The sequence below is a fragment of the Musa acuminata genome, chromosome BXJ2-4 (genome assembly GCF_036884655.1).
Source record: "Musa acuminata AAA Group cultivar baxijiao chromosome BXJ2-4, Cavendish_Baxijiao_AAA, whole genome shotgun sequence".
Classification (NCBI taxonomy): Eukaryota; Viridiplantae; Streptophyta; class Magnoliopsida; order Zingiberales; family Musaceae; genus Musa; species Musa acuminata.
The window spans coordinates 40,101,098-40,125,218 of record NC_088341.1 but is presented as its reverse complement, the minus strand read 5'-3'; the positions used below and the strand labels follow the sequence as shown (position 1 = coordinate 40,125,218).

The window sequence follows — 24,121 nt, the reverse complement described above, 5'->3', positions numbered from 1 at the left end:
TGGTTTGACAAATTAATTTATCATGTTCAACACATAATTAATCTCCAAGGAATAATCTTATATGATCCATGTTTCCTCCATAATTAGTGGCCTTTTTTATAAATGAAATTTCATTGGTCAGGCCTCAATGCATCTTGTTCTTTATTGAATAACTAAACATTATGTTTAATACATGTCAAGAAAATATAAATTTATTAGGATGTCTGCTTCACATGTTGTAAAGAACAAAGCACAAGCCACAAATTTTCACTTAGTAATTTGCATATATTTTTTTAACTGTTTAAGTATTATTTAATAATTAATAGGCTTTATGTTCATATAATGAGGTCGACACATTACATGCTATAATATATTTTTTTTATAAAAGTAAAGTATATATGATATCTAAATTCACAACATGTGTAATGGATGTGAACATTTAAATATATACTACATGTATGTGATGTTTAATTTTTGAATGTATGCATTAATTTGGTCTACCTTGTGAGAGATAAATAGACCATTCACTTAGTGAGATAATTAATATCATAACATTTAGTGAGACAACCTTCATCTAATTATATTCCAAAAATTATATTAAATATTGGTGTTTTTTATGTACATACACCTCGAAAAAGTTAATTATATAAACATCCCTGCAAAAATACCTCTTCTCATATTTCCTGTACAAATCTGGACATCATCAACCTAACCAATAACAAATCGAGTACATTTTAGATCATGTCCTATCTGTCCCGTTTCTAAAACTTCTTTGGGTCTATCTACTTGCCATTGATCCATATCATTTTAAGTATACCTTCGTAATTATAATGATCATATATATAATATAAATATTTAAGTACATAATCCCTATTTTCTTAACATACTAGTATTATAATTTCGGATTTGGGATCTGTTGTGGGCCGAACCCAATCCAATTGGGCCGGGTGCTTCGATTCGGTCGACCCGGTTCGGCCGCTGATCCGGTTCAGAGTGCCCTAAACCGCGCCGAAACAATCGGCCATTTTATCCCATTAGGGTTTCAGTATTGGGGCGATTTCGCGCCGTCACCCGGACCAATCCGACGGAGTAGGAGAGGTATGTGTTAGGGTTTTAATTCCTATATATACGCCAGGTAGAGGCCATATTACTGAACGCCTCCCAGCCTCCGGAAGGGGGAAGGCGGGAGGATGTCTGAGATCTCGGCAATGGATCTTTGAGAGCAGTATTGTGGTGGGTTAGATCATTATCATCTGATCTCTTCAGAATTTTCGTTTTGTTGTAATACCTTCTTTTATGGCTTCCTTATTCCTCATCGTTCAGGCTACGTCTGTGAGATAACCCACCCACCAATCCTGCCAAGCGCAAGTCACTACGAGTTCCTTTTTTTTCTTTCTTTATTTTGGTTTGGGCTTTTTTTTTTTTTCTTTAGTGATTGATTTACTTTATAACATTCAAAGAATCATCTTATGCTTTTGGAGTAATTCTCCTGTTGAGGATTTGAAGTTTTCAGCTATAAGCTTAATCAAACAAAAATCATACTATGAAACTTGAGTCTGATTGCCGCGTAGGGGACAGATAGGCGTTGTTGCTGCAGAACAAACTGAGTAAATTAGTTATAGTTTTGAGAAGATGAATACTGGAAATGGAGACACTTGAGGCGGCATGGTTCCAAAAAAAGGTCCTAATGGTATGTACTGATCATTATTTACTGATCTGACCAAGGGTCAGTATCAGACCATATATTGGTATTCATAGTTGATGTACAGTTTGATTTGTTGAAAACCAGTATTGAACCTGTATGTAACATCTTGTGTGGAAGAATGCTCTTAGTTATCTTTTGTCTGTCAAAAATCTCCATGGTAGCTTTCTCAATTTACTTTTGAATGCTGCATAAACCAAGCTTTTAATCACTGCAAGTTCTGTTGTAGCATTCAAGTTCCCATGATTTGCTGCTTTCTATTGGAAGCACAAACACAAATTCTTGAAGTTTACGTTTTAGATTATTGTTAGACAGTTTTGCTTGTCATTATTGAGTTTGATGATAAGATACATTTGTATTTCTGCTGACCAATTGTTTGATATCTTTTGATTTCTGAAAAAAACTACAGTTTTTTTAGTATTCTATGTTCTTTAGATCTTAGCTTAATGGATATGTTTGTGCATGTGTGTCTTCCCTAAAGAAAAAGCAGTTGCCTGCTTTTGCTCATAAACAGGCATCTCGTAAACTTTAGGAATATCAATCATGCTCATTGTTATTGGGTGAACCTTTGTATATTTTGTTCATGACATAAGGTTCAGTAAATGATGAGACATTGGATGTTCAATCATTTTATTTTTTTAAATTATCCCATGTAGATTTTGTTAATGCACACAAACATTTTTAAAACTGTAGGGCTGCTTTGCTTTCCCTTTGATGCCCTACTGCTGCAGAGGAAGGAATAGAGTAGTAGTAATGATGGGTGGCGACTGAGGGATATTCTTCGCTGGAGGAGCAGGAAAAGATAGTGAGCTTCCCCAGATTGCCTCCCACTTAGACCACACGATGGATCATCTTCTCCCAGCCACAACGTGATTCCGGATTGAAGTAATCTTGCAACACCGATGGCCATGTTCCTCCTATCACTGAGACAAAAGTTTACAGCAAATCCATCATTCACTCTAAAGATCTGTAGCTTCTGAGCAGCATGGGCATTATAATCCTCAGATCATTCTCAGATGTTCAAGTTGCTGCAGATTATACCTTCTGGTAGAGATAACTTGGAAAACAGTTTCTGGATCGAGGTTGTTGACACTGATCTCTTGGGGGTTTCTTTGAACCCCATGAAGTCGTTAGATCTTATTGATGGGGGCAAGGAAACTTTATCATCCTCTTTGGATATCAATGATGAGACATGTTCTTGTTCTTCTGCTGCATTAGCAGAGGAATCATTGGATTTTGATGAGATTGAGGATTTGAGGCTGCATAAGAAATTGTTCTACAATCTCAACAAGGGTTATAAAGAATTCAAAGGGTATAATATACAGTTCCATCGCAAGAAATCAGCTAAAAAGAGTCATGAAAGGACAACAAAACTGATATAAAGGACTTCAATGATGTAGAAGAAGAAACAAAAAGTTATTAAGCCAAATGGGGGAAAAAAGGGGTGAGAATGCTGACAATTAACCAGCTCACTGATCCATACCTTCTACCATTCTGTCTTGATAATCTATGTTTCCAAAAGGGTCAGTTCGTGCTTGCACTTTTCATAGGATCATGAGCAAGGTGATCGCTGTGGCACACTCTATCTTGGAAGGACATAAAGTTTGACTTAAAGTCAAGGAAAGATGCATCTGCTTGTACTGCTGTTGGAATAGTTTTGGCCCAACGTGCAATTGAAGATGATATTCACAATGTGGTCTGCACACCAAGAAAAGGGGAATGAATTGAAGGGAAGATTCAGATTGTCTTCAATTGATCATTGATCATGGTATTGGTGTGAAGGTGAAGCTGAAGCAAAGCGGCCTACCAAGGTATGTATTCTTTGTGGACCTTCAATTAAGGTTGTCTACAGATATCTTTTGAAGTGTTGTCCAGTTAGTTCTGTTTTAGCATTCAAGTTCCCATGATTTGCAGCCCTCTTTCGAAGGTATAGACTTAAAATCTGTAAGATTGGGTTTTAGGTTATTGTTAGACAGTCCTGCTTGTTACTGTCTCATAAATGTAATGTTAAATCATATAGTGAGCATTATTGGCTCTGATGATAAGTGACCTTATAGTTTCTGTTGACCAATTGTTTTGACATATTTGATTTATGAGAAAAAAAAGTACAATTCTTTTCTTGTGGTTTATGATATTTAGATCTTAGTGTATATGTTTGTGCATGTGTCTTCCTCGAAGAAAAAGCAGTTGCCTGCTTTAGGAATATCGACCATGCTCATTGTTCTTGGGTGAACCTTCATACAACCTTATAGGGACTGCATATGGTTTTGATACTTGCAGGTCGGTGGGCACTTGCTAGACGAGCCGGATTTGTATCTTGTTTCTTTTGTGCCATATATTTGCATGGGACGTTAATTGTTTGCTTCAGCATTTTGTTCAACGATCACATTCAAACTGCCGAAGTAAGAGATGTTTGGCTGTCGTAGAAGTTTATCAATAGAATAGAATAGGATGTATGAATGGTTACCTAAAGAAAAGCAGGGGTATGTTTTGTACCATAAACAAGCCTCTCGTAGACTTTAGGGAAATTATATTCATTGTTATTGGGTGAACCTTCGTACATTGTTAATGGCAGATGGTTCAGTAAACAATGAAACATTGTCGATTAATGATGCAGTGCATGTCATAATAGCAAATAAGATGTGTTTTTATATTTCTTTATGTATCTTTTGACTTTTTAATTATATATGGATTTTTTTCTTCTTATTTCAAGTGTTTTAGTATTTATAAAACGAAATATTCATACCAAATGATAGGTTGGTTAGTAAAATGTTGGATTTTGCGATATAAGGAAATTGATGAAGATTAGCTGGTGAAGCAGGGTTTCTATACAGTAGGAAGATATGGCTCTAATATTGTGGCAAAGATTGCCAGCAATCAGAACAAAATAAGGGAAACATTATTTAGGATTAATTTTTTTTAACTAAATTATGATTACTACTTTTTTTTTAACTAAATCATTAATGTTTCTATTCATTACTATAGTAAATCGAGATTGAGCAGAGCATCTAATCAGCTCAAGGCCTTGTGGAATCTGCAAATACCCAAGATTGAGCAGAGCATCATAACAATGCACACCTATGATCAAGCTTGTATGTTGTTATTCGTAGGGCTTATTTTAAAGTCCTTGTGATGGTTAAACATTCCAAGCTTCCATATAGAAATATCAGCTTTTGTGCGATATATGCCCAAAAAAAAAATAGAAAAAATGAATAATAGGGATGGTTACAGCAAACAATGCTACTAGGCTTGGTTGGGTTTTTTTGAACTTGGATTGGGCTTGTTATTAAACAATTGAATACAAGTGTTAAGAGTTGACGACCTCTGATGGCTAGCCCAAACCAAATAATTAGTGCATCCCAAAACCTTCCTCAGATGACCTATAGTGTGTTATGTTATAGAAAAAAAGGTAATTATAATTTTTTTTGAATAAATTAATATTTTAAGTTTTTAAAAATTAATTAATAATATATTTATTTTTTAAAAAAAATATTACTTATACGGAGACTCGAGAAACTTATCATATTAACTCAGATGTAGGATGTCTCAATAAAAAAGATTAATATCATATTAACTAGGTGGTTATAATTGACGCACTAGAAGTAATATTATAAATAATAATTTAAATATGATTTTAATCAATATTATGGATTAGTAGATAATTAAATAATTCACAAAAGATATCCTCTCTCTCTCTCTCTCTCTCTCTCTTACACGCGCGCGCACACACACACACACACAACTACGAATAATAGTTGAAGATAAAAGACCATCCATCTAATGTCATACCCAATTCTTGATTGGGTATTGAATGATTGCAAATGACACCCCGACAAGCTTATTCAATAATTGCTAGTCTTTTTGGGTGGCCGAATGACCACCTCAATGGTTGAGACCATCTTTAGGGTTGGTCTATGGGAGGGGATGCATGATGATGCCAGCACATGATTACAAAATATATTCTACTCTTTCTTTCTAATCTTCTTTGAAGTTTCTGCAAATTTCCTTTTGTTTTATCATTGTTAATTTTACTATAAAAATTTCATAAATAATATATATATATATATACACAATATTATGATAAACAAATAGAAATATCTGAGAAATTTGGGCAGAAATGTCATCTAATGAGAACCGTCCGATTGCTTTCTTCCCAACCCTCTTCCTCCCACTAATTGCCTGTTGGCCGTGCCAATTAATGCACCTCACATCAACCCGCATAGGGAGGTCAAATCCGTGAGCGTTCGTTCGTACAGCCCGAGAAAGGGTGGGACGGGAGAGACAAGGCGAGTGGCTTGCGGCCACCGCTACCGCCATATCTTTACTGCTTCAGGAAACACGCTGACACACCGGGGACGACGACGACGGGACGTCGGCCCCCCCACCTGGCGTCTCCGTACGCGGCGCGGGGACCCACTCCCCTGGGTCGGACGTGTGGGCGCCGGCCACTGGTGCCACGGGCAACGCCGACATCGAGGGAAGCAGCCCTCGTGCTCCGAGGCGTCACATCAGCTCACAAGAATTTGCAGGCCCCTTCTTTTGCCACTACACGCCTTGGCCTGACCCCATCCTCGCACTCCTGCCAGGGAACACAGTGACCATACGCAGCGAGAGAAAACATGCTGCCACTGCTAATAATTATCATCATCAAATCAATATAATAGATAATAGAGAAAATATTAATGGAAAATTTGGATCCGGTGGTTTGCCTCTCATCATGCTAACGAGAAATTAGTCGATTAATATGAACACACCACCATGACAAAATAAAATAAAATAGAAGAAAATTTATTAGGAATCGAGGAAGACAGAGACAGAGAAGCCAAAGGTTTAGTCATGCTTGATTGGGAGTAGGTTAAAAGGACGTGTTTGCTGTATTGGTCGAGCCTCTGGTGGAGGAGTAGGAGTAGGTGACAAGCAGAAGATAGTGTTTGGTCACAACAGTCAGTGATCTGCAGAAACAATCCTTGGTATGGATCCAGAAAGAAACAATCGATGTCCATGGCGGACTATCGCTTTCCTTGTATTCGTATGATAGCAATCTCCAGTTCCACTGTTTGCCAGAAAGCTCTGAAGAGACTTCATTGCAAGTCTTCACTTGCATTCCCTGTTCAAGTGAGTCTCGATTGGCAACATGGGGGTCAGATGAACGCGGCAGGCATCGGCATCAAGTGTTCTTCATCGATGGAAGCTTCCGTGAAAGTGAACAGCTTTAGATTGTGATGCAAGTGCAGTGATTGCCACATGGTTTGATCATTAGCCATAATCATTCACTTGGCACTCAAGTATTGATTCTATTTTGTCCCATTTATGTTTGGAGGCTTTGAAACGCTAAAAAGATTCTCCAGAGGGACACTTATGTTGCATCCTATGTGTTGATCGATTGTGACTCCTTCCTCTCTCTCTCTCTCTCTCTCTCGTCTCTCTTATCTCTATTTGTGTGCCATGATTGCAGCTTGGATGGTTTGCAACGGTATGAAGGAAGAGGGTGGGTTTAATCCCAGCAGCAGACTTGAGTGTACTGTACTTCTGATTTGCTATGATAGTTACCATCAAAAACATTTGAGCTTGGAAACCTAACAAGCATATGTGTTCAAAATGTCAAGCTTATATTTAGATGGCTTTTGATTATAAACCCTTGTGTTACAAGGTTCAACGCTTGATCATGTCAAGCTTTGTTCTCTCTCTTGCTACTATTGCACCACATCAAATGGAACTGATGTTGGTATTTTCTGCTTTTACTCCATTAAATAGGGCAAGGAAGAAGACCGAAAGAGTAAAGGATGTGGTTTAGTGTCTTCATGTTCATAGACTGTGTGTACGATAGAAGGATCAACAGTCACTCCTTGTACTGCTTTCCCACCAACATTCAATGCTTCGAAGGCTCATAGAGAGAGGAAGATGGAAGAGGAATTGCCGGAAAGAAAAATATTATGTGATGTTCAAAATTGACTACCTCTCTATCAAATGTTGTCAATCATATGCAGATTTCAATTAGACGAACGCAAATGAACACTCCATATCTAAAGGATCACCAGACTCGAAATTGAGAGGCATCACAATCCAAATCGATGTCGATTCCAAATCTACCTTCTCGATCTTCTGTATCTCCATTCAGAATATACGAGTGGCAATATTGATTTCTTTTCATCTCTCTCCAATTGGATCAAAGAGGTCCAAATCAAAGTTCTCATGATTAACTATGGTAAATAACAACGTAGTGTAGTAATTTTTATGCATGTGAATCATCTATAGTAAAGTTTGGATTGGACGATCCAAAAAAAAGAAGATAAAAGATGAGACCAAGAAATGTTTGGCTTAATATCTGAATCACTAGAAAATGCACTGTTTGGATAACCATGTAAACTAGCTGAAGACAAAAATTATAAGATCAATATCTCAACCATTAATTGTGATCTTTTTCTAAGATGCACAACATTATTTTGTGATTGTGAGTTTATGTAGTAGAGAAAACAAATCAAACAAATTAAAATAAATTGCCATTCTTACTTTGCACATTTATTGGGATGAAATATATCAGAGGCTAAAAGCAAAATACTTGCACTGTAAAAGGAGAAGTCGCTTTTCTAGTGCACAACTGCTGTTAAAAATGGAAAGCTAGTTTCTATTCACATTTTCTAGATGCAGGAAAAGAAGAACTATAAGCTTTTCTAGTGCACAAGGAGAAATAGGAAATTAGCTGTAGCTCTTTCTCTCTCAAAACCTGACATTTACTACTCCTTAATCTTCTTCCATATCAATCTTACAGTGGTGTAGCTCAAGATCTTGGACTGATATGTTTTGTCACTGCTTTTTATCTGTGTCGTTAGAGGATCCAAGACATTATTGATACCTGATGATTAGGGCATACTTGATAAGATCCATAAAGGAAGATGCATGAGCTCAAGGACTTGCTCCTCACCTGCACTTCGATCCAAACTAGGATGGTGCAATCTCAGGACCTCGACAAGCTGAATCTTACCACACTATTTTATTCTGGATGACACGACCTTAGAAACTTAGACGAAGGTTTCACTTGGATGATCCAAAGAGGAAGAGAATCTGGAAACACCACATGGGAACTATAAGAATCATCCATCACTGCCTTGAAATGATCAACCTTTCAGTTAAATAGATTCACCGCACGAGTCTTCCGATCTCCTACCCTTAAAATATGTAGTCTACAACAGCTGATGGCACAAGATGACAACCATTCCTGTAGAAGCATCTATGGAGCATAAACCATGCAAAGATCACTTTTACATGCAGATGAAGTGAAGCAAAGCGGTCAAATGTCAACCATCTGCAATACTGATGATACCAAAACCTATCAGCTGCTGCTGCTGCATGTAGATGCAACAATTAGCATCGAAACCCTAGAATCATACGATGAAAGCGAAAAATGAATTATGTGCTGATTGCAATGTAGAGCTGTTTACTGTGTGAAGGAAAAAGAATTATTTCACTTGCTAATTCTGATACTTTTACCTGCTAAAAAAGGGTTCCAAGATAGAAAGTAATGTCATTGCATGACAAGTCATCTGAGAATTTGCGATGTCACAGATCCAGCAATCCTCAAACTAGCAAGTAAACTGACATAAAGAAGAAACAAGCCTGCGAGTTGCAGGTCATGCAACTCAACGCTAATCCGGAGGATACCTTAAACCCCACCGTATCTCCTGCTCGAGGTCGCCATGGTTTTTACCATGTATAAGAGCCAACTCGGTGGTGGTCATGCTCATCGATGAAGAGGAATTTCTAAAGATGCACAAGTACCACCGATGCAATCAATATATTACCACCACCTTACACTATTCCCATCGAGTGGAGTGGAGTATAAAAAGAAGATATTGGAGTCTGCTCACACTCCCAGCGATAGGAGTCTTAAATGCCATCCAATCATTCATAGCAACACAGTGTGAGACCACGATCTTGGGATGCCTATTCCCCAAGTTTTCGATCCTTTCTTACGCCTCCATCGACGAATACCTGTGGCAATCTCGATCACAACCTTGGGATCAGCTTTGGGTTTGCTGAGAGTGTCAAGCCGGAGTGTGTGGGTGCGTTTGTGATTGCCAAAAGCATCGAGAACGGCAAGCCCAAGGGGTGGTGGATTATAAGGAAACCTTGGAAATGAAAGAGTCCTACACGGCCGGTGCTGAGGATAATCCTAAGGAGGGAGAGATGATAGCGAGGCAGGAAAAGAAAATGGGTGTTAGAATGAATGGTAAGGTATCTGAAAAGTTGCTGCAGAATCGCAGCACTGACTCCCAGTTCTATAAATGTGTGGAAAAGAAACCATACATGGGTACTACTGACTGACAAGATATTATAAGGTCTCCACACTTAAGCTTTTGATACCGTAAGAAGAAGAAGAAAAGTTGGTCTGAGCTGTGGGCGAAATAGATGCTTGCATTGCCATTATAAGAATCTTAAGTACACCCCGTCGCAGTGACCTCTTTCAGTCAAAACTACAATAGTGAACACATCCCTCTCTTTGTTCTTTACCATTCATGGAGAGTCCTCCCCACGACCAGAGGTCTCTCTGCAGCAGTTGCTCCCTCTTGGCTGGTGCTTTTTACCTCCACGAGCGTACTGTACTTGTGTTGTTTCCCCCCTCTCCTTTTCTTTTTGTTTTCCCCCCACTAGACTGATAGAGCACTACCACTCACTGCAGCTACTGGACTGTTTTAATGCACCAAAATGTTCAGATCATATAATGGATTTAATTGCACAAAACCGACATCTCATGAGATACTTTTAAATATGTAGCAGCAGTTTGGTTCATAGGTTCAATCAGCTGGGAATTAAAGAGCACATAAAGGGATGATGATGATGATGATGGCAACCAAATGGAATGAAGGGAAGCTCACCACATAGCTAATGCACGCACATAGATCTAATGCAGGTAGATCAGGCTGCGGGCGGAGGCGGCGGAGGATGATGATGCTCTTGTTGTGGTGGCTTCTTGCGCTTCTTTTTCTCGTAGCTGACGCCCCGTGCCTTTGACTGGACTTCACGAACCTCGCGGAGGTAGAGACGAACGACGCGGGCGCCGAATGGGTTGGTCTCAGGCTTGCCACCGTTCTCCTCGTAGGCAGCACGAAGGCGGCCGATGAGGGCGTCGAGGCTGCCCCAGGCTTGACGGAGGGGGCACGGACACGGCGCGGGGGGGTTGGGGTGGCCGAAGAAGGGGCACATGTGAGTGTGAATTTTGGTCTTGCCGAATTGGTCGAGGTAGCGGAGGAACTCCAGGACATGGGCGCTGCTGCACTGGGAGAGGGCGAGCGGTGGGCGGTGGTTCCTGAGGTACTGACCAAATGTGTTCCAGTCGCGGCGCTTCTGAGACTCGTAGCGGCTTAACGACGGAGGGGAAGAGGAGGTGGCAGCTCCGCCAGCGCTGGCAGCGGCCAAGGAGGTGGTGCTAAAGTTCTGCCGCCTGCTACTGGGACTGATGGCACCGCTGTTCTTGGAATGCGGGCTACCTGGGTTTGGTACCAAGTCCATGAAGGAGGATCACTGTAGATTCTTCTTCTTCTTCTTCTCAGTGATCCTTCCGACTCCTTCTACACTTCCTTAGCTCATCCTGCATAAGACTCTCGAGTCACAGCTGACAGAAAACGAATGGATGATGGTGATGACGACGATGAAATACGATGACCTATTTAGCGGCTGCCCCCTACTTCTCTTCCTCTTCACTTACCTGTTGACAAGCTCGAGAAGCTAGATGATCTAGCCATTTCCATTACGCGAGAGAGAGAGAGAGAGAGAGAGAGAGAGAGAGAGAGAGAAAGCTACTCTACTACAGATCTAGCTCAGATCAGCATGGATTTTGCCTATGTGGTTGCGGCTGACGTTTTGTTGGAGACGAGGAAGGACTAGAAGACCTAGAAAGCCATGATCAGGGGATCACATCTGAACGGGAAGGAAAGACGAGAGGTAAGAGAAGCTTACTGTTTCCAGTGGCTGATGTCTGGCTACGAGAGAAAAGATTCCGAAAGCCTACATGTTTCTTCTGTACACAAGAGGGGAGTCCCAAAGCCCGTGGAACTCTTGCTCGGCCTAATAAAAGGAGATCGAGAATCCTGCTCAATTTCTGGGCAGGTCTTGCCTACACCAATGAGAAAAATCAACGAGCTGAATGAGTGAGAGAGAAAGTGCATCGGTGCACAGCTAGGGCTTCTGTGTCAATGGAGACAAAGCTTGACAGTGGGACGAAAGGTGATGTGACAAGATAAAAAGTAAGCACTGGTGGGGGCTGTGATATTGGGGATGAAACGAACTTATCTTCATTATGGAATCATCCCATTAACGTCTCTCTATTTCCTCACTAATCTCCATCTTCCTCCTCTAAACGCACCAACTCCCCACTGCTTCTCAACGTGGAATTCAGGGACGGATCATGATGCTTCGGTTCCCATAATATATGCTCCCGATTCGGCTGGTTGCGTCCACAGGAACAGTTGATCACGCTTTGACGTTTGCACTGTTCTTACCCACCGATCCTACAAATTCCAAAGACTGGTATAGGCGGTGGAAGGAGCAAAAGAATCATATTCGCTGGGGGGCCGCCTGAGGTCGGCTTTTGGAAACCACCATCGGAAATTTCAGGGATGATGTAACCTGTCGAAGAACGATGATCGACAAGGCCAGTTCGTGAGGGTCCGAATCATCATCATCATCATCATCATCAGCCTACCATGTTTCAGGGGTGTGTGAGTGATACAGTCCACTGGATTTCTTTTGGTGATCTCCGATGGCACCCGAATTATATGAAGATGATATAAGTATTCTCTCTGCCAACTATCACATAAACCCTAAACCCTATTGTTTATGCTCACAACATCTCTGCTTTCGCTGACAAACAAAATGATGTAAAGGATCCAAACGCCTTCCGAGCTGTAGTAGCGGTGAAGCTTCTCTCATTTAATGGTGTCGGAACTGAAGACAGACCGAGAGAAGAAAGATATTTTACTGTGCCATGTCAGGATGGATGAAGGATTTCTCGGAACATGAATGCTGGATTCCCCTTTTGTTTGCTTTCCTCTCCTCCGATCTCAAGCTTTGTATCCTGCAACCGCTACTGTTTCCCTCCCATAAATTTTCTTGGTCTGCTGCACAAGAAATTCCTTGAGTCGAAGAAGATCAATAAGAACGATAGTGATTCTTGGTTTCTGTTTTCTTTTCCTAGGATAATTGGTTCTCATGGTCTTTTCGATGGAGTTGACACATCCATTAATGACCACCTTGTTTGTTTCCAAGCTGTGGAAGATACAGCTCTTTGATTTTGAGCTCCTACCTACATAGATTCGTGGTCAGCATACTTATTTCATGTCGTAAATCGATGTATGTAATTATGAATCAAGGAGGAGTGTTGAGAATTGATTCATGATAGTTATCTAGGTAGTTATCATGTTCAGGATAATTTTAATTATGTTTCAAGAAGTGGCACATGATCTAAAAGTTATAGGGTAGTTCCTATAACTACCTCAATCATGGGTGACATAGGGAGTGAGGTAGTTACCACTAGGTCCTATAAATAAGACCATAGTTCATGAAGCAAGAGGGTGAGTGTGCAGTTGGGAATATTTTATAAGTGTTCTTATCTTACCTCTTATTTAAATACTACAATTGTTTTCTTGATCGAAAAGATTTTTGTTAATTGCTTCATAGTATTATATTTTTATCGTTTTCTTGCTCCTTTATCCCCAACATACCTATAGTTCCTCATACATCTAATATCCCAGAGAATATATACTGTGTATGGTGTTATTAGGCTCATACAATTTCTACTCGAGTCTCGCTCTAATCGGATTCTCCCGGAGAACTCTTTTTCTCTCAATCCAAATGACCCTGGCTAAGGAGTTGTCTAAGCAAAAATACATGAGATATTCCTTTTATAATACTAAATGTAGATGATCCTCTATCGATACTTAATAACCCTCGTAAGGTTGGTTGCCACTCTCGATAACTGGCTATACTAGATTTAGAACTTCCAAACCTATTACTCCGGTATCAAAGAGTAGAGTACTCATACAAGATATTCTTGGTGTTTCAAGTCTAAGGACCAGATACACCACTGGGATGACGGAATCGTTGTCTGACAATGAGGTATTATCAACAATCTAGCATTTTATAAGCAAATCAATTAGTGAACTCATTCTCTAATGAGCACTTATATTGTATCCTTAGTGTCCCCACATGAGTAGCTATGAGACCTATTAGGAACAAGTCGACACTAGGGGGGGGTGAACTAGTGCAACGGTAAAAATTACGTCAGTTTGAAAATCTCATTGCGATTAAACCTATTTCGGAAGATATTAACTTGAAAGCATATGGAAGAGTGTAGTGGATATAAAGCAAGTAAAGAAGGGCAGTGTGCAGTAAATGTAAATTGCAAGAAGTAAATGCAACCCAAGTTATAGTGGTTCGATCATCGTGACCTACATTCACTCCACTGATTCCTCATTCGTCGAGGCCACTGGCATACACTAACGATATTTCTTTAATAGACGAAGATCAACCTCCTTCTTATAACTCTATTCTCCTTTTGTACGCTTAGGAGAGAACCTTTATACCCCCTTTTTACAAAGCTTCCCTCACACTCTCTTCTTCTTTCTTTCTCTTATAGAAATCAAGATGAACTTAAAATGCCTTAGAAGATTGGACTACGAACCACTTGTTTACCATTGTGCATGCCCATATGAGTTCCTATGGAGGATGAAAACCAGTCCTCGGTGCAAATGAATCGAAGGTATCTCATGCATAATGTGGCTAAAGGACCAAACGAGTTCACTGTTGTTATTAGATATTTAGTGAGCATGATGCTACTATGCCCAAAAGGGATCAACAACTATCTATATCAACATCATTAACTCCTCCTCGAGGTTTTCGACATATCGACATATCAATCTTTCTTGGCATAAATTAATAAGGTTGAAGATGTTTGGTATATAATTCCGTCTTCCTCATTTTTCTTTTATAAAAAGAAAAAATAAAATTATGATCAAAAGCTTTTATCTAGCATGCTAGTCATATGTCAAATAGTCAACATCAAACCAATTATATAACAATTTACTTTTCGCACTATTTCACATTATTTTCATGAAAATAATTAAGCAGCTAATCAGACTATAAAAAGAACAAGGATAGAGATAAAATAAAATGATGATGCTACTGTGGAAATCATAAAGCTGTGGAAGGCATATGTATAACTCAGTAAATCACGCCATATGATTCTTCGAAGAAAAAGAATGTTGGTATATTACAGATTTAAAGGGAAAGGAAGTTGCTCGTAGGTGTTCCAGATGATGTTGATGCTACATAAACCCAATCATCAATGAACGAATCAATTCAACCTGAGACATTCTTGGTGTCACGTAATACATCTCAAAAGATGTACGCGTTGTTGTTTCTATATCTATCTTGTTATATAGCCAGCAAGAGTGTTAGGATACATAATATGTAAATAGTTACCTATTATTGAGTTTGAAGTTACATATTTTGAGTCACAATTTTATCTGAATTCCAACATGGATAAAGATAGTAGGTTAAGGAGAGTTTGTAAATGTCATCAGAAAGGAACAGTAGAAGAGACTCTTTCAAGAAGTAATCTTACCATAATTAATTATTTTATTACTGAAATAAGTTTACAGTACATTTTCTTCTTATATTTACTGAGACGACAAACTACCATTTTTTGACTCCACGACAAAGCATTCAACGTCATTAGCGACAAGCTTGCCATGGTGGTGGATTAGCACAGAAATCATCCCATGACACTAGAAAGAAAATGATATTATATTTTACATCTTTTATTTTGTTCCCAAATCTTCCTATGGAAAGAAAAGACTACATTGATTGGAAATCCAACACCACTCAAACCAATCAATCAGTTCAAACTCACTTTGGTAACAACCATTGTTTTTTTAATTTTTAATAATAAAATACATTTTATTTTTTAATTTTTTAAAAAATAAATAGAATTATGATACGGTGCTGATTGATGACACCTGATCGAACCGGGAAATCGGTTCGGCAGTCAAACCAGTTAGCGGTCATGTTCCCCATCCGGTCCAATTTTAGGCCTACACACACAGCTGGCACGAAAAAAATTTAATTTAGGATTACAAACCGAATCATTTTTATATAGGTTTAATTAACTAAAAAAAAGAGATGAAATATATCTGTCATTTCAACGGTTGGTAAAACATCCAGCCATACAAGTCATGTCAGGGGACTCCTAGTCAACCCAATCGCAACTAGTCCAACAATCTCAGTATATATACACACAGGAGGACCCTATAGGATAATAATAATATTATAATTAGTGGAGGAAATCTTTCATTGGGTCATCATGATGGATCTTCTTCATTCGATAGGCCTCCATATCTTCCACGGTAACCTGCATGGACATAAAATCATAAGAGAATTAGACTTCCCATCCACCTCCCACATAAATCAACAATATTGTCATAATTAAAGGATTTCCTTCCGATCATGTGTTTGCAGCAAAACTTCACCTACGAATAAAAAGATCACACATTATAATCTGTTTTGGGAATTGCTTCGGCTTGCCATGGCGTTAATGTTCAACAATACTAGCCGGACGGGTATGTACCATCATCTACTACTAGTCTAGCCAGAGACCACAATTTACCATATAACTCAAGTGTAGTCAGTTGGTATTCATTTTTCATTTATTTTTATTGGTTCAGGTTTCTATGAAGCTTTAGGAGCTTTTGATACTGAAAACTTATTTTAGCACATCAATTAAGAATTGATTTGTGAATTAAGTACCTCATCATCCCATTTGACATTGTATTTTCTCTTTCTTTCATCCCTCTCTTCCGTCTTTCGTTCATCCTCCTGTACAAACAGAAAGTTAGTTTTAGCATCAATGAATTAACAAAAAGCACACGAGTAAACAAAAGTAAGAGCCACTAATCTACCTTCTTCAGTGCTTCTGCCAGCAACTTTTTATCTAGAACAAGATCATCAGGGACCTCAGTTCCCCAAGTGGCAAGCTGCTTTTCTTCATGCTGTACAGGCTTATCTGCAAAATGCATATATTAGCACATTCAATGTCATAAATAAATATAAATGAAGAACTAAAATAAACTAGGAAAAACCTTAGAGGCCCAAAACCATATTTTTCATACATTCAAAAAGAAACTGAGCTCCAATAATCATGGATCCTTGCATCGAAGAAAGATTGTCACACTTTCATGAAGATACGAAAAAGGGGATGGTATCGATAGTAGTTATAATATTGATACTCCTACATACCATGGAATTTCTCGATGATACAGTAATTTACATCAAAGAAGCTGATAACCTAAAAGAAACTTGTATAAAGCAACTACCTAAATTGAGCATAAAAAACCTAAACTGAACAAGTGAGCTCTAGTTAGTTCAGTTCAAGATTTTTTAAGTCAAACGGAACATAAAGATGAGCACTGATGTTGAACATGAACACCTTTTCATTTTTCTCTTTTCTTCTCCCATTTACCAAGACACCAACATTTTATATGAGAAAATTGAAGGTGATATAGAAGATTATCGATGACACACCTAAAAAGAAATGAGGAAAAAGAAAGGAAGATGAGAACCAAACAGCATGCAACAAAGTAGAAACCGATCGCTATCAAATGAAAACATGGAACTAATATGAAACAGCCTGCCAGACTGAGATAACTTCAGTCGTAAAATGTATTAAGCTTGTCTGGTCATGTACTTCAAGAAAAATCTTAAGCAGTCAGTTCACTTGGTACTTCTTCGCATTGAATTTAGTAGTTACAAACAATGTCATGGGGTAATTATAGAAAACTGCAGCTCTCTGAAAGGTAGGAGTCCAGTAAGCCAGTCCAAACCAACCCATTATACAGAAAATTAAACAAGGCTTAGGTTGGCCAAAAACCTCCACGACAATCGAAGTCGGCTCAGCACTAAGAGGGCTGTCAAAATGAACCAACAAAATCAAACCCCAATGCCTTGTATACCAAATCAGACCATGAAGTCTCTAGTCTCTGATTTTGACTTTCATCCTCTCTCTCTCACTGCCATCACTATGAATGGCAGTCCAGCTGCTCTGAACCAAGCAGGCATTTGATGCCTCTCTTCCCTCTCTCCCTTTGTCTTAAACTCTATAGATTTATGCTACTTGGAAATGAACATGAATTCGAAGAATTCTTCAAATTGGCATGTTTAGCAGGAAAATGCCAATGAGATTGTCATGACCTTGAAGACAATGTCAAAAACGAAGAATGATCTTATTTTTAAATTGGTTATGGAAAGTATGAAAATTTCTATCATATTGACCTTCTGCAGCTTCTTTACGAGCCATATTTGCCTTCAAAAGCTCTGTTGCAGCTTCAGCAGCTTCAATTCCTGCTGAGCCTGTGCAGTAGCTATTGCGGATGGTTTGTTTACAGCATTTGTAGCCCCAATGGTGATCCCTCCACCATGATCCCCAAACTGTGGTGTGGTTATTGATATAGACATCTTCTTCATATTTGCTTCTGGGAAGGGAGGTCTCCTACAAGTAACCAACATTTATACTCTAATTAGTGAGAGAAATATTGTTATAAGATGCAGAGGAAGCCAAATTCAAATAATAGCAGAATAAGACCGAAAACTACCGAATGATCTAATTAGCCAAAAAAATCTTGTTATAAGATGCTGAGGAAACCAAATTCAATCAATGGCAGAATATGACCAAATATTATGCAGAGAAAAAGTCTCTATGTAACATAACTATTGCTGAATATCTATAATAGGAATTATAGGATATCAATGCATTACTGACTTCTAAGGATAACAAAGCATTACTGACTTCTAAAAGTAATCAAATAAGACAACAAAAAGATCTCCTGTCAAGATATCGTACCTGGCCTCTTATTATTCGACCAGCACGATCATACTCAACCTCTCTCTCACTTTGTCCAAGAAGAAGTTCTCTAGGTAATGCTTCTTCAGATGCTGCATTTCCATATTTCTCCATGATGGTATCCTTTGTGTTGTTTTTCAACTTGTCCTTGATAACCTTATAATTCTTAAAGAGTAGCTCTGCTTGAGAAGGGGCAGCTTGCATGTGGATATCCTGTCCCTTCTCAAAAGCTTCCCAGGCATGGATGTTAAGCTGTTTGAACTCCAGTGCTTGTCCGCTAAGTCTGTTTTGGTTATCACCCTATATGGCAAATCATAAAAAAATAAGTTATTTATTGTAAAGCAGAAAGATGGAAGAAACTTGACATATGTTTCAGAAAGACAATGCAAACTCACTTCATAGAACTTCTCATTTGGATCACTGTCAGGTATAGGATCTTCACGCATAGAACGGGTTTTCGGGTCATAATAGGCCGAATTCACATCTAGGTTCAAAAGGTACTTTGCAGTATCCTCTCTAATACGCAAGTTCCTGAAAGAACAAACGACTTACATTTATGCATACAAGTCCTAGTAAATCCAGCGGCAGCAAATGTTTAATTGCAAAGCTCACAAAGTTCCTGTGTTTTCATATCAAATTACCTGACAGTTCCAGTGCTTCCACCCCCAGTGGTACGCACACGTTTCTCCACCTTTGCAAAGTCCATCTGTTTGCTCTCGTCAACCTTAGCCTCGTCAACTTTCAGATAATCATCGTCGTCGTCGTCATCGCTACCACCATCCTCATCAGCCTTTTTGTTGTTCTTCTCCTCTAGTTTCTTCAACTGTTCCTCTTTCAAATACTTCCGCCTGGCTTCATCTCTAGCCTCATACTGCTCAATTACACGAGAATAAGTGGAAGCATCATAACCATTCCAACGGTCACGTTTTCCATCATAATCAAGTTCAAATGACTCAATCTTCTCGTCGGGAGCTATATGCATGTTTGTCCACTTGGCTCCCAGTTTTCTAGGCCTGTCCATGCAGGACTTTTTGTCGTGTGTCATTGCCCCACAACTACAACATTGAAGAGAATTTATCAAACATCAAGCAGTTACAAAACAATGTATGGCATAACAATTTCGAATAAATTATAAGAACCTCTTGTTAAATCAAGAGTATCAACAGTATAGGATCATAATTCTTTGATTCAACAACAAAAAACCAGGACTTTAGGAAAAGTATAATAGTTTATAGTGCAACGCCTTGTGCTACTTAAAGTGCCAATAACAAAAGCTAAAGATAATGAACTTACTTTTCACATGCACCTTTTCTGTATCGATCAGCCTGATAAATTTTTGCACCTCTATCATACCATGATTTGGAGTAATTTGGATCTGACTTCCATTTCCTCTGATGCTTCAAGCTCTATAGGAAAAGAATGGGCACAGGTTACTAATTTCCTAAGAAAGAAGATTCTAAGTGAGAAGCACAATGAATTTTCATGAAGAAACTTACAGGCCTCTCAGCATTAAGATACCAAGGAGCTGACGACATATATTGAGGAATATGTGGATTGATCTCCTTTCCATCTTCATCAACCTCAGCTGGAGCAAGCCCAGCCTTACGTGCTTCCTCCAATTCAAGTTGCTTCCTATGGTCTTCTCGTGATTTGAATGATGCTGCAGTAAAGAGATCAAAATGTATCAAAGAAACTACATTAATAAAACATTTACACAGGAGGTAGATACAATTCCATCAAACTTCTGCAAATAGATGGTTCACAGAATATAAAATTTCGTGATTACCAACATGTCAGCAAAGGTTGGATGATCTACCAAATAGCTTACCACTAACTGGTCCATGCTGATTGATCCGGCCCATGCATTATGTACCATAGGATTGTCATGATGATTGGTATGTGTCAGCATAGGCCCGACGAGATACTAGCTAGGCCACTTTTCGGTCCATGCCAGTTGATCTGACCCATGCCAGCGACATGGTCGACCGAGCAGCATGGCAGAAATCACACAATGACAAAGTTATCAATACCCCTTCTGTTACAGAATGACAATCTTTTGTGCATAATAATATGCTAAAAATTTAACAAATTTGGTCCATAATCATTAGCATGACAAGAAATTATCATACTTTATGAGACACTTGATAATTGTTATATTTTGTATATTCATGAATCTCCATGTACTGAAGTGTTTGCTAGCATATGAATATACATAATAAGCATCAAAATTTGCACTAGGCACTGACATGTATAAAAGATTCTATGAATCTTCTGGCCACTACTATATTTCCATATTCCATTAGAAAAAGCTAAATGCACATGCAAGGAAAATGAAAGAAAATGAATTATTTTAATTTATGCTACTTCATATTTCACCATGTAACAAACAATTTTCAAAACATTGAGACAAAGGTTTAATGATCTATGCAACGTTAGAACCCTAAGTCTCAAGGAAAATGCAAACTTGACGAGAATGAGAATGTTCTAAAAATTCAATAAAATTTAAGAAAAAATCAAATACAAAAATCTAATATGGCATACAGACATAGGAATGCAACCAGAGACAACCAGATCAAAAGAATATCAATCCTAAATGGCTAAATTCTCATAGCAAATACAGAAAGCAACTCAGGTACCAACCAATCTCATTGCATCTCCTGATTTCTGTGAAGAGAAACCTAGGAACAATTAAGGATAGAAAGTTGAGTAATAAGTTAAGTTTTTGGATCCAAAAAAATCCAGATAAATTCAAGTTGGAAAACCAAGAATTTTTCCATTTGTGTTCTTTTTGTTCACCATCCTATGACCACTCCTCTTTTTTTCCCTGTTTTTTTATCTAACTAATGCATATCAGTCTTTTTGCAGAAATCTTCAAAATGATTATGAGAACAATATGTCGACAGTTTCATATAAAGAAGTACAATAGAATCTATCAAACTACCTCCAGCTACTTACGTCTCTTCAACTATGAATGCTTTTAGATTAACATATTCAATCAATTATCCAATGTTGATATTTGTCACAACGTAGCAATTGCTTAAAACACATGTAAGTATATGCATGCCATTAGGGGTGGGAATCTTGGCCTAGTATGACATGGAGACAACCTATCCATCCACGACAGCAAATAATCATATGACACCAAACATGCATCCATATTCTTTCTAAAAGATTAATTAATTAATTATATATAATTGAAATCTGCTGTATAAAGTCCATAAAAGAGAAATATACAAAGCCTTCGAATAAGAAACAAAGTTTTCCTTCTGATATGTGACGTGAACTTTCAGCCAAGCAATAAAAGTTGGAGGTCAGTAGCCTTCACTTCACTAAACCTTCAAACCTATGGTAAAGGTGAAAGGGAAGACTTCATAATTGCTCACTGATATGGTAAAATGGCATGAATGGCAGAGGAGGAAAATGGCGGCATGAGTGCCAACAATGTTGCAAGTTTCTTGCAACATTCTTCCGTACCAGCTTCAGTGGATCCTATGATTCTATTGCCTGGTGGTGTTGTTGAGATGAGAGCACTGCTTCAGGCTCATGATGAAAGCCAGATGCTTTTGTCTCCATATTTTTCTACTGATTTTTTTTTTATATCAGTAGAAAAATTTCAGACAGGTTACATTCCAATATCTAGGATCTACTTTGTCTTAACCCCAAAATGACAAAGGAAAAAAGATCTAAGATAAACATGCAGCACCACACCAATTCCAGAAAAGTCAGCACATTAACATATGCTATGAGTTCATATGAACCACATGGCATGATAATCTTCTCAAATAAGAAGGAAATTTTCTTTTAATCTCAAGGATTATTTCATCATCATTTGACCAACCAAAACTTTTCATTGAGATGGAATGTCTAGTCCAGTGTTAATAGTTATAACATAATATACTAAGATGAAGTTATTCAGAATATGGCAATAAGAGCATATAGTAGATTACTCTGAAGAAAATTATATGGATAACAAAAAGAAGTTTTCAGACACATATGAAGACTAGAAACAGAAATGCTAAAAATCCCTCTTTCTCAATTAAAAAAAAATCAAATAAAATATACTAGATAAAAGAAAACACAACTTTCTGTAAACAACCATGAACCTGATGAATTTAATAGTCTTTTCCAAATAATGCGAAAGAAATTTTTTTTAAAAAAAAATTGGTATCACCAGCTAAAAACAACTAAAACAACACAAATATAACCATACTAGCCAAAACCATCAAAGTCACAGCCAAACAGAAACTGGAAACCACAGCAATACCCCAACTAAAAAGTGGGGGTAACTTTTCAGTGAAGGGAAAGGGGAAGCACGAAGTTTATATCTAAGAATAGAAAAGTTCCATGATTAAATCACTTAATTATGTCAATAGCACGCAGAGAACTATAATTCTTTTCAGGTGATACAAATTACAAATTCTAGATGCAGAGTTTCACAAAGGCAAAACCCTAATTACAGGCCAAACCAATATAAAAAACAGCCATAACCGAAACCATATAATCCCTAGTCACCGCACACTTCCAATCAAGAAACACCACAACTAAACCTGATCCCCACAGAGCTCAAAGATGGGGGACTAGACCATAAGAATCCAAGACGAACAAGAGATGGAAATATACCTGAAGCCGTCGCCATGAAGGGCGCGCGCACTCTGCTTTGTTCCGCTTTAAAGGGGGTCACGAATCAAACCTGTAAATTACAAGATCAAACAAACGTCTTTGGAATTAAACCAAACAATCATGCTAAAGAAATGGAAGCACATCAGGAAAAGGTATAATGATTTGATCCAGGTACAAAAATAAGAGACAGGTATAAGGTTAGGGTTAGGGCGTGAGCAAAATAAGGGTAAGGCATGCGCATGAGTGGCGGAGGAAGGAAGAGGAAGGAGAGGAGGGATGATGACTTACCAAAGCCTTTCGCCGCTATTTCGCTGTCGATGCCCGCCGATGCTCACTGGGACGTCAATAAGGAAGACGAGAAAAGGAAAAGCGACTTATATATATATACAGCGAGAAACGAGCCCAGTCCGAAACCTATTGGGTCTTTGTTTGTCTCGTTATAAACTTATATATATATATATATATTAACACTTCATCTTTAGTGGTGCAAGACGAGATCCACGTGTGTTTAGTATGGAAAAAGACACATTGGTAGTTGGAAAAGTAACATGGGGTTCATGTTGTAATAATGAATGATAAACTTAGTGCGCGGATTAATATTATTATAAATATTATCCAATTTATATAATTAAACAAGCTTTTCTTTCTGTTCATTAATTACTCATATGCCTACCTGCCTTGTTATTGGAGAGCGCAGTAGACCCACTTATAGTTTCCCATTTTAAAGTCAATTATAAAGAGGTGGTAAACACGAGTAGGAGTACGGATTAGTAAAAGCATGCCAAATTTAATTGATGTGCATTACGATCGGTTGCAAGAACTATATGATCATAATTCGAAAATAATAAGTTATAGTTATATTAAAGCGTCATTAGTGATTAAGACGATCACTTCTTATTCGTGTTGGCGTAAAGAAACGCTTTATCCACCGT

General features: G+C 38.3%; 2 protein-coding genes, 1 long non-coding RNA gene and 2 other non-coding genes across 11 annotated transcripts; 3 read left to right on the top strand and 2 right to left on the bottom strand.

The window, feature by feature from the left end:
* The first annotated feature begins 1,083 nt into the window (after positions 1 to 1,083).
* Positions 1,084 to 4,338, top strand: LOC135610858 (uncharacterized). Of its 2 annotated transcripts, XR_010486351.1 has the most exons (3): positions 1,092 to 1,669; positions 2,375 to 3,492; positions 3,962 to 4,338. It is a non-coding gene; the product is annotated as an uncharacterized LOC135610858 (long non-coding RNA). The 2 variants fall into 2 exon arrangements; XR_010486350.1 differs by lacking the exon at positions 3,962 to 4,338 and having other exon boundaries at positions 1,084 to 1,669; positions 2,375 to 3,799.
* On the top strand, positions 2,162 to 2,297 carry LOC135611428 (small nucleolar RNA snoR74). The gene has a single exon (XR_010486570.1). It is a non-coding gene; the product is annotated as a small nucleolar RNA snoR74 (small nucleolar RNA).
* LOC135611429 (small nucleolar RNA snoR74) lies at positions 4,153 to 4,282 on the top strand. Its single transcript, XR_010486571.1, has one exon. It is a non-coding gene; the product is annotated as a small nucleolar RNA snoR74 (small nucleolar RNA).
* Positions 4,339 to 10,136: 5,798 nt separating the features above from the next.
* LOC103983035 (protein G1-like4) lies at positions 10,137 to 11,849 on the bottom strand. Of its 5 annotated transcripts, none has more exons than XM_065102300.1 (4): positions 11,636 to 11,849; positions 11,480 to 11,568; positions 10,555 to 11,267; positions 10,137 to 10,366 (listed from the first exon to the last, which is right to left on the bottom strand). In XM_065102300.1, exon 3 carries the CDS (start codon positions 11,186 to 11,188, stop codon positions 10,595 to 10,597), a length of 594 nt encoding a protein of 197 aa, XP_064958372.1. In that variant the 5' UTR covers positions 11,189 to 11,267; positions 11,480 to 11,568; positions 11,636 to 11,849; the 3' UTR covers positions 10,137 to 10,366; positions 10,555 to 10,594. The 5 variants fall into 5 exon arrangements, with proteins under 5 accessions (XP_064958372.1, XP_064958371.1, XP_064958370.1 ...); XM_065102299.1 differs by having other exon boundaries at positions 10,138 to 10,366; positions 11,485 to 11,568; XM_065102298.1 differs by having other exon boundaries at positions 10,138 to 10,366; positions 11,385 to 11,568; positions 11,636 to 11,848.
* A 3,995-nt stretch (positions 11,850 to 15,844) lies between these two features.
* On the bottom strand, positions 15,845 to 23,606 carry LOC103983037 (pre-mRNA-splicing factor SLU7). 2 transcript variants are annotated; one of them, XM_009400173.3, is made up of 11 exons: positions 23,478 to 23,606; positions 23,190 to 23,259; positions 20,066 to 20,229; positions 19,863 to 19,975; positions 19,211 to 19,624; positions 18,965 to 19,100; positions 18,570 to 18,869; positions 18,002 to 18,218; positions 16,633 to 16,736; positions 16,481 to 16,549; positions 15,845 to 16,085 (listed from the first exon to the last, which is right to left on the bottom strand). In XM_009400173.3, the coding sequence occupies exons 2-11, from the start codon at positions 23,203 to 23,205 to the stop codon at positions 16,008 to 16,010; spliced, it is 1,611 nt and encodes a 536-aa protein (XP_009398448.2). In that variant the 5' UTR covers positions 23,206 to 23,259; positions 23,478 to 23,606; the 3' UTR covers positions 15,845 to 16,007. The 2 variants fall into 2 exon arrangements, with proteins under 2 accessions (XP_009398448.2, XP_064961917.1); XM_065105845.1 differs by lacking the exons at positions 23,190 to 23,259; positions 23,478 to 23,606 and adding an exon at positions 20,398 to 20,538.
* Positions 23,607 to 24,121: the final 515 nt, after the last annotated feature.

Bases quoted from the DNA above. Each gene is read 5' to 3' on its own strand.
- LOC103983035 (XM_065102300.1), bottom strand. From the start codon at position 11,188: ATGGACTTGGTACCAAACCCAGGTAGCCCGCATTCCAAGAACAGCGGT.
- LOC103983037 (XM_065105845.1), bottom strand. From the start codon at position 20,431: ATGGGCCGGATCAATCAGCATGGACCAGTTAGTG. The intron at 16,737-18,001 runs GTCAATATGATA...TGCATTTTGCAG, and splicing joins TCGTAAAGAAGCTGCAGAAG to ATAAGCCTGTACAGCATGAA. The intron at 16,550-16,632 runs GTAGATTAGTGG...CTGTTTGTACAG, and splicing joins TGGCAGAAGCACTGAAGAAG to GAGGATGAACGAAAGACGGA.